Genomic DNA, 14,737 nt, shown 5'->3' with positions numbered 1-14,737 from the left:
ATAGCATCTCTTTGGGGATTAGAATTTAGAGCTGGGGCAGGTGGGGAGGAGAGAAGGCTGCAACATTCAGCCCTAACAGAGGATTTTAGAAAGAGATTTTGGATGGGACATAACCAGCTCCTCCACTGGGAAGCTGAGGGTAGAAACAGTGCTCATGACTTGTGAAATAGTGATTTCAGAATTATGCGATCTACGTGCATCTGAAAAAAATTGTTGTACACTGACTTTCTTTGTCAGTGCATCAACTTTCAAGGGTAGTTTTTTTGTTTGTTTGTTTGTTTTAATTTTGGGGTCACACCCAGCAATGCACAGGGGTTACTTCTGGCTCATGCACTCAGGAATTACTCTTGAGTAATTGCTCAGGGGGTGCTTGGGGGACCATATGGGATGCTGGGAATTGAGCCCGGGTCAGCCGCATGCAAGACAAATGCCCTACCCACTGTGCTATCATTCCAGCGACGTAGTTTGTTATTTTCACCATATCCGCATTAGTCAAAGTTTTCCAAAGAAAGAGAACTGGTAAGATAGATAGATAGATAGATAGATAGATAGATAGATAGATAGATAGATAGATAGACAGATAGATAGATAGATGATATATTTGTTATTCCATAGATGCATGTATATGTTTATGCGTGATTGTATACATGTGTGTATATCATTGTTCTGGGGATTAATGATCCCGACACAACACTGACTGGTACCTGGCATAAAGTAAATGTTAGCAGCTGCTCCTGTTCTCCCTAATGTTGATGCTGATGAGCCAAGAACTTGTAAAAATCCCCCTTTCTGTCTTCCCTCTCCACTATCCCACATCTCACATCTCCCACATTCACTATTTTTTTCTAAAAATCCCTCCATAGATTTTTTTATAACAGCATCTATCCTCTAATAACTTCTTCACAGCTTAACCCATGTGATATAAGTCCAAGGTCGTGATCATCATTATGTTTGTGTTTGCATGGTGGATCATTAAGCCATTGGCGTATGGATCCATCATCCCTCTGAAAAGAGTTCTTGCTCTCCAGTAGCTGGCAAGGAAAGGGGAGATTCAAGCTGGGACCATAAATCTCTGGGTTTTGTCATTTCTCTTTTCTCTGAAAGGCACAGGTGGGAGTTAATGGGTGAGCAGAAGAGCTGGAAACTGATGATCTGGCCCTGGGTTAAGAGCATCTTTTCTTTGCCTCATCTTTTCCTTAGTAACCTAAAGATTATAAGATTCTCAGCGAAGTCTCCTCCATTCTGTGTACTTACTTGGTATTTTATGTCAGCTGGGGAAAGGAAGTCTCCAAACAGACCGTGAAGAAAAATCTCCAGAAAGACCTCTGGAGATTCTTTTAACCTGGCCTCCTGGAAAAATCACACAGAGAACCAGAAGCTTGTGGTGCTTGTGGTTGGATTTATCCAGCTTGGACGGTTGAGATCCCGAGATGGCATGAGCTGGGTACTGACATTATTATGCATCCCATCTTGTACTCTTGATGAGAGGGTTCTGTCAGTAATCTTCCCACCCTGCTCTCCATTCGTGGAGGAGGGGACACAGGCTCAGAAACCGGTGCTTTTCAGGCAAGAATAAATTACAGAGCATGCACCAAGATGAAAGAACAGAACAGTGCCCACTCTGCTCCCAAGGTTGCATGTCAGGAGACACCGAGGGATTGTTTTGCCACAGATGTGTGGGCATTGGTGATTCATGAATGGAGACCTGGCAGGGGCTTTGGAAAACGTATGGATGGGAAGGAGAGTTTCTGAGGACACTGGTGTCTCCTGATCGAAGACTGTTAACACTGCAGACACTCTGGCTTCTACATATTTTCACACACTGGAATATTCTCTAATAATTCTTTCACTTGGAATTGGGCGAAGCCCATTCACACACATTGCAAGCGTCTGTTTCAGAGGCACCACTTCAGGCCATTAGATGACACATGGAAAAAACTTTCATTTTTTGCTTTATTTATTTGTTTCTCTTGGAATGATTCATTCCTAATAAGTTTCTTGCCCAATGCCTGCTTCTGCAACCATCAAAAAGATTCTAGAACTTACTGACTATTTCCAATTTGTTGTGACTCATCCTTTTCCAAGTTCCTTTCTTCCAACACCCTGGGAGGTGACAGCTTAAAAAGATCTGTCTACCACTTTGGACATTTAGTGACCAATTTAGTGACTTCGTATTTCTCCTCTGCTTTTCGGCCGCAGAAGATTGATTGCAGCTCTTAATGATGAGGCTCTGAAGGGAATACTCATCTAGAAAAGTTTCTCTTTTTCCACAGATGGATGCAACAACAGGGTTCTTCTTAACAAGTTCTGACAGGAGCACGCACATTGGTACATGTTTTCAGAGGGAGATGCCCCTAAGGAGAAGGACAAGACACAGGTGTTATATGGTCCTATATCCACAGAAGGTGTTGCTAGGCAGCATAGTCATGATTCTGTGGTGTTTCACTTCCATTTTAAAGAATGAAACTGAAAAAACTGTAAGACAGTTGCCTTGCATCTTGCTGGCCCTGATTCACTCCCCAGCATTGCATACAGTCTCCCTGAGCATTCCAGGGGGCATTTCTGAGCACAGGGGTAGGGGCAGCCCCTGAGTACTGCAATGCATAGTCCCCCAAAATGAATATGCACTGTAGCACTGGCATCCCGTTGTTCATCGATTTGCTCCAGCGGCACCAGTAATGTCTCCATTGTGAAACTTGTTACTGTTTTTGGCATATCGGATATGCCACGGGTAGCTTTCCAGGCTCTGCCATGCGGGCAGGATACTCTCGGTAGCTTTACTCTACAAAAGATAGTAGATATGGGGCTGGAGCGATAGCACAGTGGGTAGGGCATTTGCCTTGCATGTGGCCAACCTAGATTCGTTTTCCAGAATCCCACATGGTCCCCTGAGCACCACCAGGAGTGATTCCTGAGTGCAGAGCCAGGAGTAACCCCTGAGCATCGCCGGGTGTGACCCAAAAAAGAGAAAAAAAATGAAAAACAGCAGATTTTAGTTACAGGGAGTTTTCTGAGGGAAAGATAGCTTGATTCACCATTTAATCATTTTCATTAATTCATTTTCATCGAAGTGATTTCAATCATTTAATCATTTCACTGTTATGTAGCTTATATAGATCATTCTTTCTATTCCATTTCTGGGCAACTCTATTAGATAATTACACTTTTATTTTGAGCACTATGGCTTACAGTACTGCTAATGGTAAAGTTTCCTGTGCAGAATGTTCCAGCGCCATGCCGTCCACCAGAGTGTTACTTATGTCCACCACTCTCCTATGGTCCCTCTCCTGTCCATGCCCTTGTAAGTATCTCACTAAAGACCAGTTCTCAGTTTCTGTTGCCTTCTAGCATTTGTTATTCCCTTACAGTGTTTCTGTAAGTTCCACATATTAGAGCGATCATTCTGTATCTGTCCTTCTTCTTCTGAGTAATTTCATTCTGCATAATAGTCTTTAGATCCATCCATGTAGCAGAAAATTGCATGATTTTTATCTGTCCTTATAACTGAGCAGCATTAAATTGCATATTTGCATGATATTTATTTATCTAGTTGTCTGTTCTTGGACACTTGGGTTATTTCCAGACTTCGCTATCGTGAATAGCACTACAGTGAATATAGGAGAGCAAATATCTTTTCTGAATAGAGTTTGGATCTTTGGGCTAGAGCCCAAGAAATGGGATTGCTGAGCCATATGGAAGGTCAATTTCTAGATTTTGGAGAAGTGTCAGTATTATTTTCCAAATGGTTGGGACAAGTTGTTATTCCCATTAGTAGTGGATGAAGTTCTCCCCCCAACCCCCACATCCCTGTCAACACTTTTTGTTATGGTTGTGTGACGTGTGCCAGTTTCACTGGTGTGAGATGATACTTGTTATCTTGATTTACTTTTTAAAAGACCAGCCTTGATAACGTCATTTCTTTGCTTTGCTTTAATGTCATGATATTTCAGACAGTGTTATCAACTCTATAAAGGTAATCAGCATTTCATTTCTTTCTTTGAGGCTTTGTTAGACCTTCTGACTCACGTTTTGCATGATCGTATCCTACAGGACTCTGAAAGTAGTAACCACTGGCATCATTGACAAGATCAGCTCATTGTAATCAAAGAGAAAACTCCGGCCTAAGCTTCGCAGGGCCAGTACCATACAACAGCAAGACTAGGGTGGTTATCATTAGAGAAATTACCAGTTTCAAACATACGGAGCTCATGTTTGCTAAATCTGTGCTTGCCAGAGAAACTTGTCTCTGCATAATAATCTTTGACTCATTAAAAATCTTATTGGGCGCAGACATAAATAATGGGCACACCAGCCAATATTTGGCATAAAGGGTGGCCCTTGTCAGCATCACAGTTCAACAGGATCTTAACGTAGTCCACTTCCAGCTTTCCTCGATTGGCAGTCTTATTCATAATTTAGAAGAGAAAGTTAAAAGAATGTTCAGGAAATCAGGATACAAAATGAGTAGAACCTTTGTGTACTTCTCTTTTCCCAGAAGACATTGGAATGATGCTAAAAGTGTGAATTTCTTTGATGAAAACATTTACATAGACTTGGGGCTGGATCGATAGCACAGGTAGGGCGGTTGCCTTGCATGCGGCCGACTCGGGTTGGATTTCCAGCATCCCACATGGTCCCCTGAGCACCGCCATGGGTAATTCCTGAGTGCAGAGCCAGGAGTGACCCCTGTGCATCACCGGGTGTGACCCAAACAGCAAAAAATAAATTACATAGACAGAAACGCACTCATACACACACCACACATGCCAGGAGTGACCCCTGTGCATCGCCGGGTGTGACCCAAACAGCAAAATTTAAAAAAATTACATAGACAGAAATGCACTCATACACACACCACACATGCAGACATAAGCAATTAATATATTTGTGTTCCATTTCATCTAAGAATTTTAGTTTTCTGAATCTTCCTTTCTGCAGTTAAAAACAATGAAGATAAATTTTTAAGAAATTAAGGCACTAAGAGGCAGATTTACCAAAGAACCAGACAGTGGTAGTCTGCTGTTTCTTGGGGGTGGGGGATCCCACCATATAGAGGATGGCCACCTAAATCAGAAATTTCTCCTATAGTCCAAAGATATGCAGAGTGCATACGTGGCTGAAAAGTTGAGTAAAATGGAAATAACTCTTACCTTACAGAAAAGTGGTTCAAGAATGTCAGCACCGTTGTCTTTCCCATTAAATTTTCCTACTGGCCACCAAATGTTGTATCAATACCAAAATTTGGCAGTATAAGCTATCTTTCCCATTGCTACCCCTGGGTCTATTATTATTATTATTATTTTTAATTTTTATTTTATCACCATGTGGAAAGTTACAAAGTTTTCAGGTTTATGTCTCAGTTATACAATATTCAAACACCATCCCTTCACCAGTGCCCATATTCCACCACCAAAATCCCCAGTATACCCCCCGCCACCACCCCCACCCCCAACTGTATAACTGATGAATTTCACTTCATTTTCTCTTTACCTTGATTACGTTCCATATTGCAAAATAAAACTCACTATTGTTGTTGGAGTTTCCCCCCAAGAAAGACAGCCCTACTAAGGAAGCATTTGATAATTGGTTTTCCGTTAAAAGTTTGTATGTTTTCAGCTTTTAGAAAAGGTCACATGGCCACATTAGCGGCTGCGTGGTTCGGATGTGTCCCAGTCCTGCAAGCCGGAGCCGTGTTAGTTGCTGCTCAGTGTCGCCAGGGCTCCATCTGGAGAAGGTGTTGTGGCTGCACCTCCTCTGTCCGGATCCCCAGTGTTGCTGGCCCAGTTTCGGGTCCAGAGCATTTCTCCGGCCGAGTTGCTCACCAGAATGCCTGGCCTCTTCTCTGTTGAATGTGGCAAGATGGTGCCGAGGGTGGGTTGAGGGCGTGACTTCCGGCGGCCGGGGCCATTTGGAGTTTGGGCTGGCGCTGCTGGGTCTATTATTTTTATTATTATTTAGTGACCATGAATTACAAAGTTATTCATGATTCGGTTTCTGCATGCAACATTCCAACACCAGTCTTTCCTCCACCAGTGTTCCCAGTTTTCTTCCATCCTCCCTCCTGTCTTCAGGACAGGCATATTTTAAATAAATTTGGGGGCACAGTGGTTCACAGTACTGTTACTGATAGGGTTTCATTGATAGTGCTTCATCACCTTTTCACACCCCCTCCTCCCAAGTGATTGCTTCCCTCCACTATCATATTAGTGTTCTCTTCACTAGCCTATTCCCCACTCCAGTGGCAAGTTCTCTACTAAAGATCATTCTCGTGATCTTCCTTTCTGTTGCATTCTACAGCTGTGTTTCTTCCCACATATGAGAGAGATCATTTTGTGTAAGTGTCCCTCTGACTAACTTCATTCATTGTGAAGGCTCTCCAGATCCAGTTTCATAGGATTAAATTGCATGATCTCATCTTTTCTTAAGGCCAAGTAATATTCCACTGTGCACATATATTACAGTTTCTTATCTCTTCTAGGGCTCTTGGGTTGTATACAGATTTTGGCTATTGTGAATAGTGTTGCAGTGAACATAGGAGTGCAAATATCTTCCAGCAGGTTAATGAGAGAAATATTTAATCTGTCCCAGAGGGTCATCAGTAGATCCAATCACCAGTGCTTTTCCCGGGAAGTTTTCTGTTCATCGTTATTCAGTGTCTTTGAAGTTCTGCTTGGCTATTTGCAAATGTGAATGGTGAATTTGGACCTTATGCTTAATGTGTGAAGTGATATTTAGGTGATTATCATGAAACTGGGCCATTGAACAAAGATTACTTTCACATTTGTGCACATTATATTATGTCATCACTTTAGAATTGTTTTAGAAATATGTATGTGTTATATAACTTCCATTATTACCTTGTTAAACTCTTTAAGTTACTAATTTCTATTTTATTCTTTCCTCAAATTAAAACAAATTAAAACTTCATTTTCCTTACAATTTAATTTTATGTAATATATTACATACTTAAAAAGAATACTTTTTTAATTGTCAAAATTTTACCACTTTGAATTTTTTTATTGTTGGAGTGAATAATCTATAAGAGCAAATAAAGTTCTTTAAATTCATCCCATGATTATATTTTGGTAGAAGTCTTAGTGTAGTTTTGAAAAAATGGCATGTGTGTACATGAGAATGGGAGATAGACACAGAGGCAACAATAAACAGAGACAGGGGAGGGAGAGAAAGAATCTTCTAGAAGACTTCCTCCCTCCTAAGAATTTTTCTGTCAAAAATACAGTTATTTTACATTTCGGTGGATGATGAAATTAAAGACCCAGTCTTCTCAAGCACTGAAGCCAGTATCATTTATTTGCTCTGAAGTTTCCAGAAGTTTATTGGAGATATAGTACCGCACCAGGTTCCCTGCCTGGCATTCCTGGAGAGATCCCCACGTGCTGAGCCAGAAGTAACACCTGGCACTACCAGGTATGGCTCAAACACCAAAAAGGAAAAAAAAAACAAGTGAAGAGGTCCTGAAAGAAACAAAGCATTGATGCATGGTACAACTTATATGAACCCTGAAAATGTGCTAAGTGGAAGACAAATGTTCCATGTTACAAAATTTGGAGAGATGGAAATCCAGAAGAGTAACAGGTGATTGCTAGGGTCACAAAGCAGCATCTGGGAGGAATGACTGCCCGGATCTGGATGGCCTGAATCTGACCTGACAGAGATACAGGAAAGCAGACAGAACTGGTGACTACACAACATTTTGATTACTAAATGCCACTCCAGTATTCACTTTAAAATAGCTAGTTTTATGTGTTGTGAATTTCACCTAAAAATAAATAACAATGAGCCTGCTTAAATTTAAGGATAAAGATATAATAAAGTAGCATGTATAGAAAGCATAGATCAGTGAATATTGATTATAAATCAAAAACCTGTGTTGTGCATTATGTTCCAAGTCTATTATGACTGACTCAAATAAGAGTTACTTGCATCTACTGAACACTGTTGAATGTTGAACCAGGGGATGGACAGTATAGGGGTAAAGCAACACAGATGCCTACGCACCACCAGCTGTGGCCCCCAAACCCAAGTGCTAGGGGAGAAGGCAGTTAGGATAGAGAAGAGACCACTATGACGAAGATAGTTGGAAATGATCTCTCTGGATAAGAACTGCGTGCAGGGGTTGGGACGATAGCACAGTGGATAGGATGTTAGCCTTGCATGCGGCCAACCTGGGTTCGATTCCCAGCATCCCATAAGATTCCTTGAGCACCGCCAGGAGTAATTCCTGAGTGCAGAGCCAGTAATAACCCCTGTGCATCAACCGGGTGTGACCCAAAAAGGAAAAAAGATTAAGAACTGCATGCAGAAAGTAGGTAAAGGAATAAACATGATAACCTCTCAGTATCTATATGGAAAACCATAATGTCCAAAAGGAGAGAGACAGACAGACAGATTGAGAGATGGAAAGATGGAAAGTGTTAGAGACAGGCAGGCTGAGGCAGGTGGCGGGGGGTGGGGGGTTGTTGGCAGGAGGGAAACTGGGGCATTGTTCATTGGAAACGTACACTGGTGTAGAGAGGGGTGTTAGAATGACTAGTAGAGGAATGGGTGTTGATATGACTGAAAACAATCATGAACAGCTTTGTAACTGTGTATCTCAGGTAGATTCAATGAAAAATAATAGCCTTGTGCCAGTTGCTTTCTTGGTGGAGTACGGATGCTGATACATCACAGTTATTTCCAGACTATTGTCTAGTGTCACCCATCTTACCTCTGTGGTATCTTTCCCCACTACCTCCAGTCCTTGTTCCAGACCTTTCACCTCCTGGCTACACCTTAAGCTCTTTACCTCCCCTCCCTGCCATATTTCTCTCTGCCTCCATCAAATTCAACCACTGCTTCAACTATGGTTCTTCAGTGAAACCCATCAAGAGCAGAGACAGCTTTGCTCCTCAGCTTGTCTCCGAGACTATGCCCCAAATTCACTGTTTCTCTTCCCCCAGTGGTCATGGATCTTTTATTTCTTCCCTGCAGCTCTCTTCCACCATGGCCTTATGTGGGGTCTCACTAAAGTGACCTATTTGCCCAAACACACCCTAATAGTTCCCCACGGTGACCCTTGTCTTATTGCTCTTTTCTCCTCCTCACCCTCCGTGCGATCACCTAGATTCCAACCTACAGTCCTGATACTTCAAAATTCCAGTAACTCTCCTCTCTGAAGTATCTCATCAGTCTGCAACGGGCTGTCACTCCCTCTGTCAAATGCCTGGGGTTCTTTGCTTGGGATTCTTCATACCTCCCCTGACTGCCCTTTACGTAGCCTGTGTTTCTTCTGTTACTGCGCAAGTGCATGACTGACTTATCAGAGCCATGACCAACTTAATCATAGAGATAAGATTTAAAACTTGGCTTCCCTCCCCCATTGACAGTGCTCTGAATGCAATTACTATAGATTTCCAGAAGCTCCATGTTTACTCTTTGCCTCTCCCATGCCACGTGGTACATTCTCATGTGTACAACAGTAGAACTAGTGTCTCTAGAATGCATACAACAGTAGAACTAGTATTTCTAGAGTGAACTAATGTTTTAGTGTTTCTATATTTCTGCCATTTCTAGAGCAAACTTATGTTTTGGTGTTTTTAGAATTATAATGTTTCTAGAATGAACTTATTATTATTACTATTATTATTATTTTGATTTATGGATCACATCCAGCAATGCTCAGGGTTAATTCTGGCTCTACACTCAGGAATTACTCCTGGAAGTGCTTGGGGGACCATATATGATGCCAGGGATTGAACCCAGGTCAGCCACATGCAAAAGCAAATGCCCTACCCGCTATACTATCACTCCGGCCCCCAAACTAATGATTTAATGTTTCTAGAATTCTGGTGTTTCTAGAATGAACTAATGATTTACTGATTCTAGAATTCTAGTGTTTCTAGAATGAACTAATGTTTTAGTGTTTCTAGAATGCACAGTACTTAAGCATCTTTGAACAAAGGGCTTTTTTTTCCCCAGTAACTGACCAATGAACTCTTGTTAAAGTATTAGGCATAGCACAAAAAGATGCAAGAGAACTTCCAAGTTCTGAGTGTTGTGGATAGAGCCCCATTAAACATGATCCTGTAGTGTTTGCAGTCAAGTGCCCTTTCTCTTTACTCACTATTTTTTTGGTGAACCTTTTAAATTAGACTTTTCCTCCAAATCCATAGTGTGTAATGCATGACAGTCATTTAACACCTAATTAAATTCTATTTTTTGTGTTATCTCTTGAAAGACAATCAATGTTTATGCATTTCTATAATGTATGTGTTCTAGTGTTAATGGTTCTTCCCATTCTGATGTAAAAAAAAAAATAAATGTCAATTTCTTCTTTTAAGGGCACAAAAATATCTTTAAAAGATCCCTTTGGATCTCTTTTGAGTGTTATTCCTTAGTTTTTGCACTGCCCATGTAACTGTTTGATAAGTCATTCGGTCTGGTTCTAACCCAACTGGAGCACTTTTATTTATTATCACTATAACTAAGTGCCCTGCAGTTCAAAGATTGCTTCGGCTAAAAAACAACTAGGCATTGTTAACTTTTTAAAAATTATCTTGGGAAGGAAAATGACCATGTTTTAGGCTGTAATTTAAGTCAAACAGCTTTTGTGTCCTTGGCATTTGCTTCAAGTCAGCTACTTAAGCAAAATCAAACACTGAAAGATGTGGCTTTAGAGACTCAGACCAGCAGATATGTTTAATGAAAATTTATTTTTCAGGGGAAACCTCTTTGGACTCCTTCTTCCTAGTACATTTTTATTTTTGCTTTTTGAGTCACACCTAGCAATGCACAGGGGTTACTCCTGGCTCTGCACTCAGGAATCACCCCTGGCAGTGCTCAGGGGACCATATGGGATGCTGGGTCAGCCACATGCAAGGCAAATACCCTACCCTCTATGCTATTGCTCCAGCCACAACATTCTTCATTTTTTTGGATGAAACTAAACTTCAAGTGACTTCCTGATTCTAAGGGAACACTAAATGACAGAAAAGATTATAATTGGCCATTCTCATTGATGTTTAAAAGTAGAGAATGGCAGAGAGTCATTGCTAGAAATCAGATTTTTATTTTAGATTAAACTCTGGTTAAGGAATTTTAATACCTTTTCCAAATTGGCACCTGATTTGGGAGAAGAGGTAGGAATTCTCATGGTGGCTAATTTTTTTCTTTGTTAGAGAATAAGAAAGAATTCTCTCCATCCTCCCATTCTGACTGCTGAGAACATCTATGTGCATGAGTAGAACCAACTCTGACCTCTCTCTTTTCTTCATCTCTTGCCTCTGCAGGTTACCTACTTGGGTAAAGTCCCTACCACGGGCATGCAGTTTCTGTCTGGCTGCACAGAAAAGCCAGTCATCGAGCTCTGGAAGAAGCATACGCTAGCCCGAGAAGACATCTTTCCAGCCAACGCCCTCCTGGAAATCCGGCCTTTCCAAGTCTGGCTCCACCACCTTGATCACAAAGGGGAGGCCACGGTCCACATGGATACCTTCCAGGTAGCCCGCATTGCCTACTGCACCGCCGACCACCACGTGAGCCCCAACATCTTCGCCTGGGTTTACAGGGAGATCAATGACGACCTGTCGTATCAGATGGACTGTCATGCGGTGGAGTGTGAGAGCAAGCTGGAGGCCAAGAAGCTGGCCCATGCCATGATGGAAGCCTTCAAGAAGACTTTCCACAGCATGAAGAGCGACGGCCGGATCCACAGGAACAGCTCCTCCGAAGAGGTCTCCCAGGAGTTGGAATCTGATGACGGCTGAATGGACTCAGCTCCAGAAAATGCAGCATTGGTCAAGGAATTCCAGAAGCTAGATGAATAAGCAACGCATCAAATTGGGATGAAAAGACTGCCACACGATTGGATGGCCACGCTTTTAAAATTCAAATGAAATGTATTATTAAAGTAATTACATGACATTGAAATCTGCTCCTGCTGTGACTGTGAGGAGGGTGGGAGTGTGGATGGGGAGGAAGGTTCTATGTTCTCTTACTCTTATTTCCCCCTTCGTTTTCCAATGCCTCCCTGGAGTGGGATGTCCATGCTGATTTTCACCTCTCAGGCAAATACACGGGGGTTGTTTGGTGGACCATTCCAGCTTGCCTTATGGTACCCAACAAGAATGATAGTGCACCTAGGGGATCCCTAGTCATTGGGGGAGGTAGAGAATGCTGATGCTCATGTTGAGGCCAGAGGGGTGAAGGAACACCTCAGGTGGATCCCGAGAGCTCCCCTTCATGGCATGTTCCAGATACTCTCCTCAGTAAGCAGATCAGCACAGCCTGTATTAAGCTTTACCACTAACAACCTGGTAGCTGGCAGTTAATTCAGTTACGGATAATGCTTTTATTTACACAAGTATATCAAGTAGTACCCTCTTATTGTATTCACGCCGTCTATTTTCATAGGATACCCTGGATTTCTAATGATAGAGTCTTTCCTCCTCCCATGATTTCACGATCTTGCCAATTCCTGCCAACTCCCCTACGGGATGGCGATCTCAATGTAACTGCAGGACACCAAAGGGGAAGAAGGCAACCAAGCCGATGATGGGATGAAGAATCAAACAGACTAGGAGTTTAAAACCCACCATTAGTACCACCACTGCAGAAACCTTGTAAAAAATAAAAGGGGGACGAGTTTAACAGCAAATGAGCAAATCCCCCACAGGCTGTCCCCTTTTCACCTTTGAGTTATGCTAACTTATTTTGTTGGATGGTCCTATCTGCTGAATCCTTCCCATCAGGCTTCAAATCTGATTGTTATCTCCCCAGGGAAGTCTGGCCTGCATCCCTCAGCATTGCACTAGTGTAGGGAATGAGTCATACACACTTCACTGGTCCAGAAAGCCTGTGTCCTTCTGCATCTGAAAGGAAATCTCAGCTTGTTCTCTTAAAACCAGGGGCATCTTCCTGGCAGTGTTCCCAAGCGGTTCACTCTTTCTGCTAAGTGGCCCTCCTGGAGAAAACTGGCACTTTCTCCTGGCCGAAAAAAAAAAATCAACCCGGAATGAAATTATATTTGTGAAAATATGTGCATTTGTGCATTGAAAGCTGAGAGCAGATGAGCAGTTTACTCGGTAATGTTGCTCCTTATTCAAGTCTCTTTTTGAATCCTGGTCATGTTGGGGACACAGGCATACTTGAGAGAAGCCTTAAAGAAGAGCTAAAGGAAGCCAGAGAGTGGCAGCGTTGGTGTTTGGGTCTATATATCTGTGTGTCTCCGTGTATGCGTCTGTGTGTGTTCGTGTGCCCCCCTGTTGGGTCCCGTCCTAAGGCATGTAGAATAAGCATGGAGTTCTGTGGAAGACAGCTCGCCTCTTGGAGATATGCTTGCTGCTTTACAACACATGTAAACGATTCTTTAGCATAAATGCATCCATTCTTTAATAAAATTATGTTTGCATTCATAAAGCCGAGGAGTATCCTTCTTTGCCGTGTCGTGTCTTTTCTGCAGATGGAGAAAAATAAAAAAAAGATCAGGTTGAACCAATAGAAAATATTCCCTTTTTAAAAAAAAAAAATAAAAGAGTCTAAACTTGGTCATCAATAGCTCAGTCCTGGGTTGTGTTTTATTATTATTTTTTTTAAATCTTATTTTCTAATGCTCAATTTAATTCTTTCCCTTTTGCCGAGATGAGTTCGTGTCAGCAGTTGAAATATTATTGTAGTGTGGTGGATTTATAGCAAAGGAGAGGCTTTGAAAATGATGGCGATTTATAAAATCACACACAGATTTGGAGCTCCTCCACTGAAATCCTCACAGGTCAGCAGGGCGTGATTCCCTCTGACGGGACGGGTTACAAATGTCCTCTGCGGGCTGCCATTTCTGGGGATGACCCCATTCGTCAAGGAGGCAGGTGGCCCTGGGGATGCGTGTCCTGTGCAATGCCCTTCATGGATCCGGTGATAAATATAGAAGCTTCTGAAGTGAAAACGTGGGTGCCAGTTCTAGATGAACTCAAGTAGAATGACTGTCTCCTTCTGATGAAAAAGGCATTTTCTCTCAGTTTGATCTATTCTCAATTTCAGCTTCACTTTGTCCTTGAAGATGCTTCCAAAGAAGATGGGTGGTGGGTGGGGGGGTGGTAGGGCATGAGGAAATAGAAAGAATCGAGCCAGCATATATTTCACAACATGCCACTTTCCTCTCTTTGTCAGGCTTGAATCCCGTGGGCCCATGCGGGTTTTCTTTGCAGAAAGCATGTGTCTGCAGTGTTTCACGGCACCCAGAGTGCTATTCTTAGTGGTGGGTATTAACATCGGAAGGGGCCTCTGCTTGTGTTAATTAGTAAGTAAAGATAGTGCACAATGATGCCTTTTAAGTAGCTGATAAAGTCTTCTGGCACAGTCAATCCTCGCTCCCTCCAAAGGCTGATTCTGACATGCATTATTATTTCTATAATGCTTTCTTCCCTCCTTTTGTATGAATTCTGCTTTCTGTCCCAGCAATCACAAAACACTTTTGTGTGCGGTAACAGATAAGCCCCTTGGAAGAATCCTGTGTGAGTGCGGCAGTGACTTTTGAGTTGAGAGAGCTTTCGGACGCTGCCAAAGCAGCACAGCGGGGAAGTATTTAACAGAGACTAGAACTCTGGGTCCAGAACTGTTGTAGGGAAGATGCACCACTTTGAGATTTTTTTAAATTTGCGTTAGTTTTAAAACTGATTATTAGCTTATTTTATTTTTTATTTATTAATTTTTATTTTTATCGACTCACCATGAAATATAGTTA

At 42.1% G+C, this 14,737-nt stretch overlaps 1 protein-coding gene across 1 annotated transcript in view; it reads left to right on the top strand.

Annotated features, from left to right (window-relative positions):
• PID1 (phosphotyrosine interaction domain containing 1) overlaps window positions 1-13,416 on the top strand; it is a 253,814-nt gene extending 240,398 nt beyond the window's left edge. The window contains exon 3 of the mRNA XM_055122973.1: window positions 11,289-13,416. Coding sequence (XP_054978948.1) covers window positions 11,289-11,765 — 477 coding nt within the window. The 3' untranslated portion in view covers window positions 11,766-13,416. The remainder of the gene's footprint in view (window positions 1-11,288) is intronic.
• Window positions 13,417-14,737: the final 1,321 nt, after the last annotated feature.

This window comes from Sorex araneus, chromosome X (genome assembly GCF_027595985.1).
Source record: "Sorex araneus isolate mSorAra2 chromosome X, mSorAra2.pri, whole genome shotgun sequence".
In the NCBI taxonomy this organism is placed as follows: domain Eukaryota; kingdom Metazoa; phylum Chordata; class Mammalia; order Eulipotyphla; family Soricidae; genus Sorex; species Sorex araneus.
Note: the sequence above shows the minus strand (reverse complement) of the source record. Positions and strands in the feature narration are given on the sequence as shown.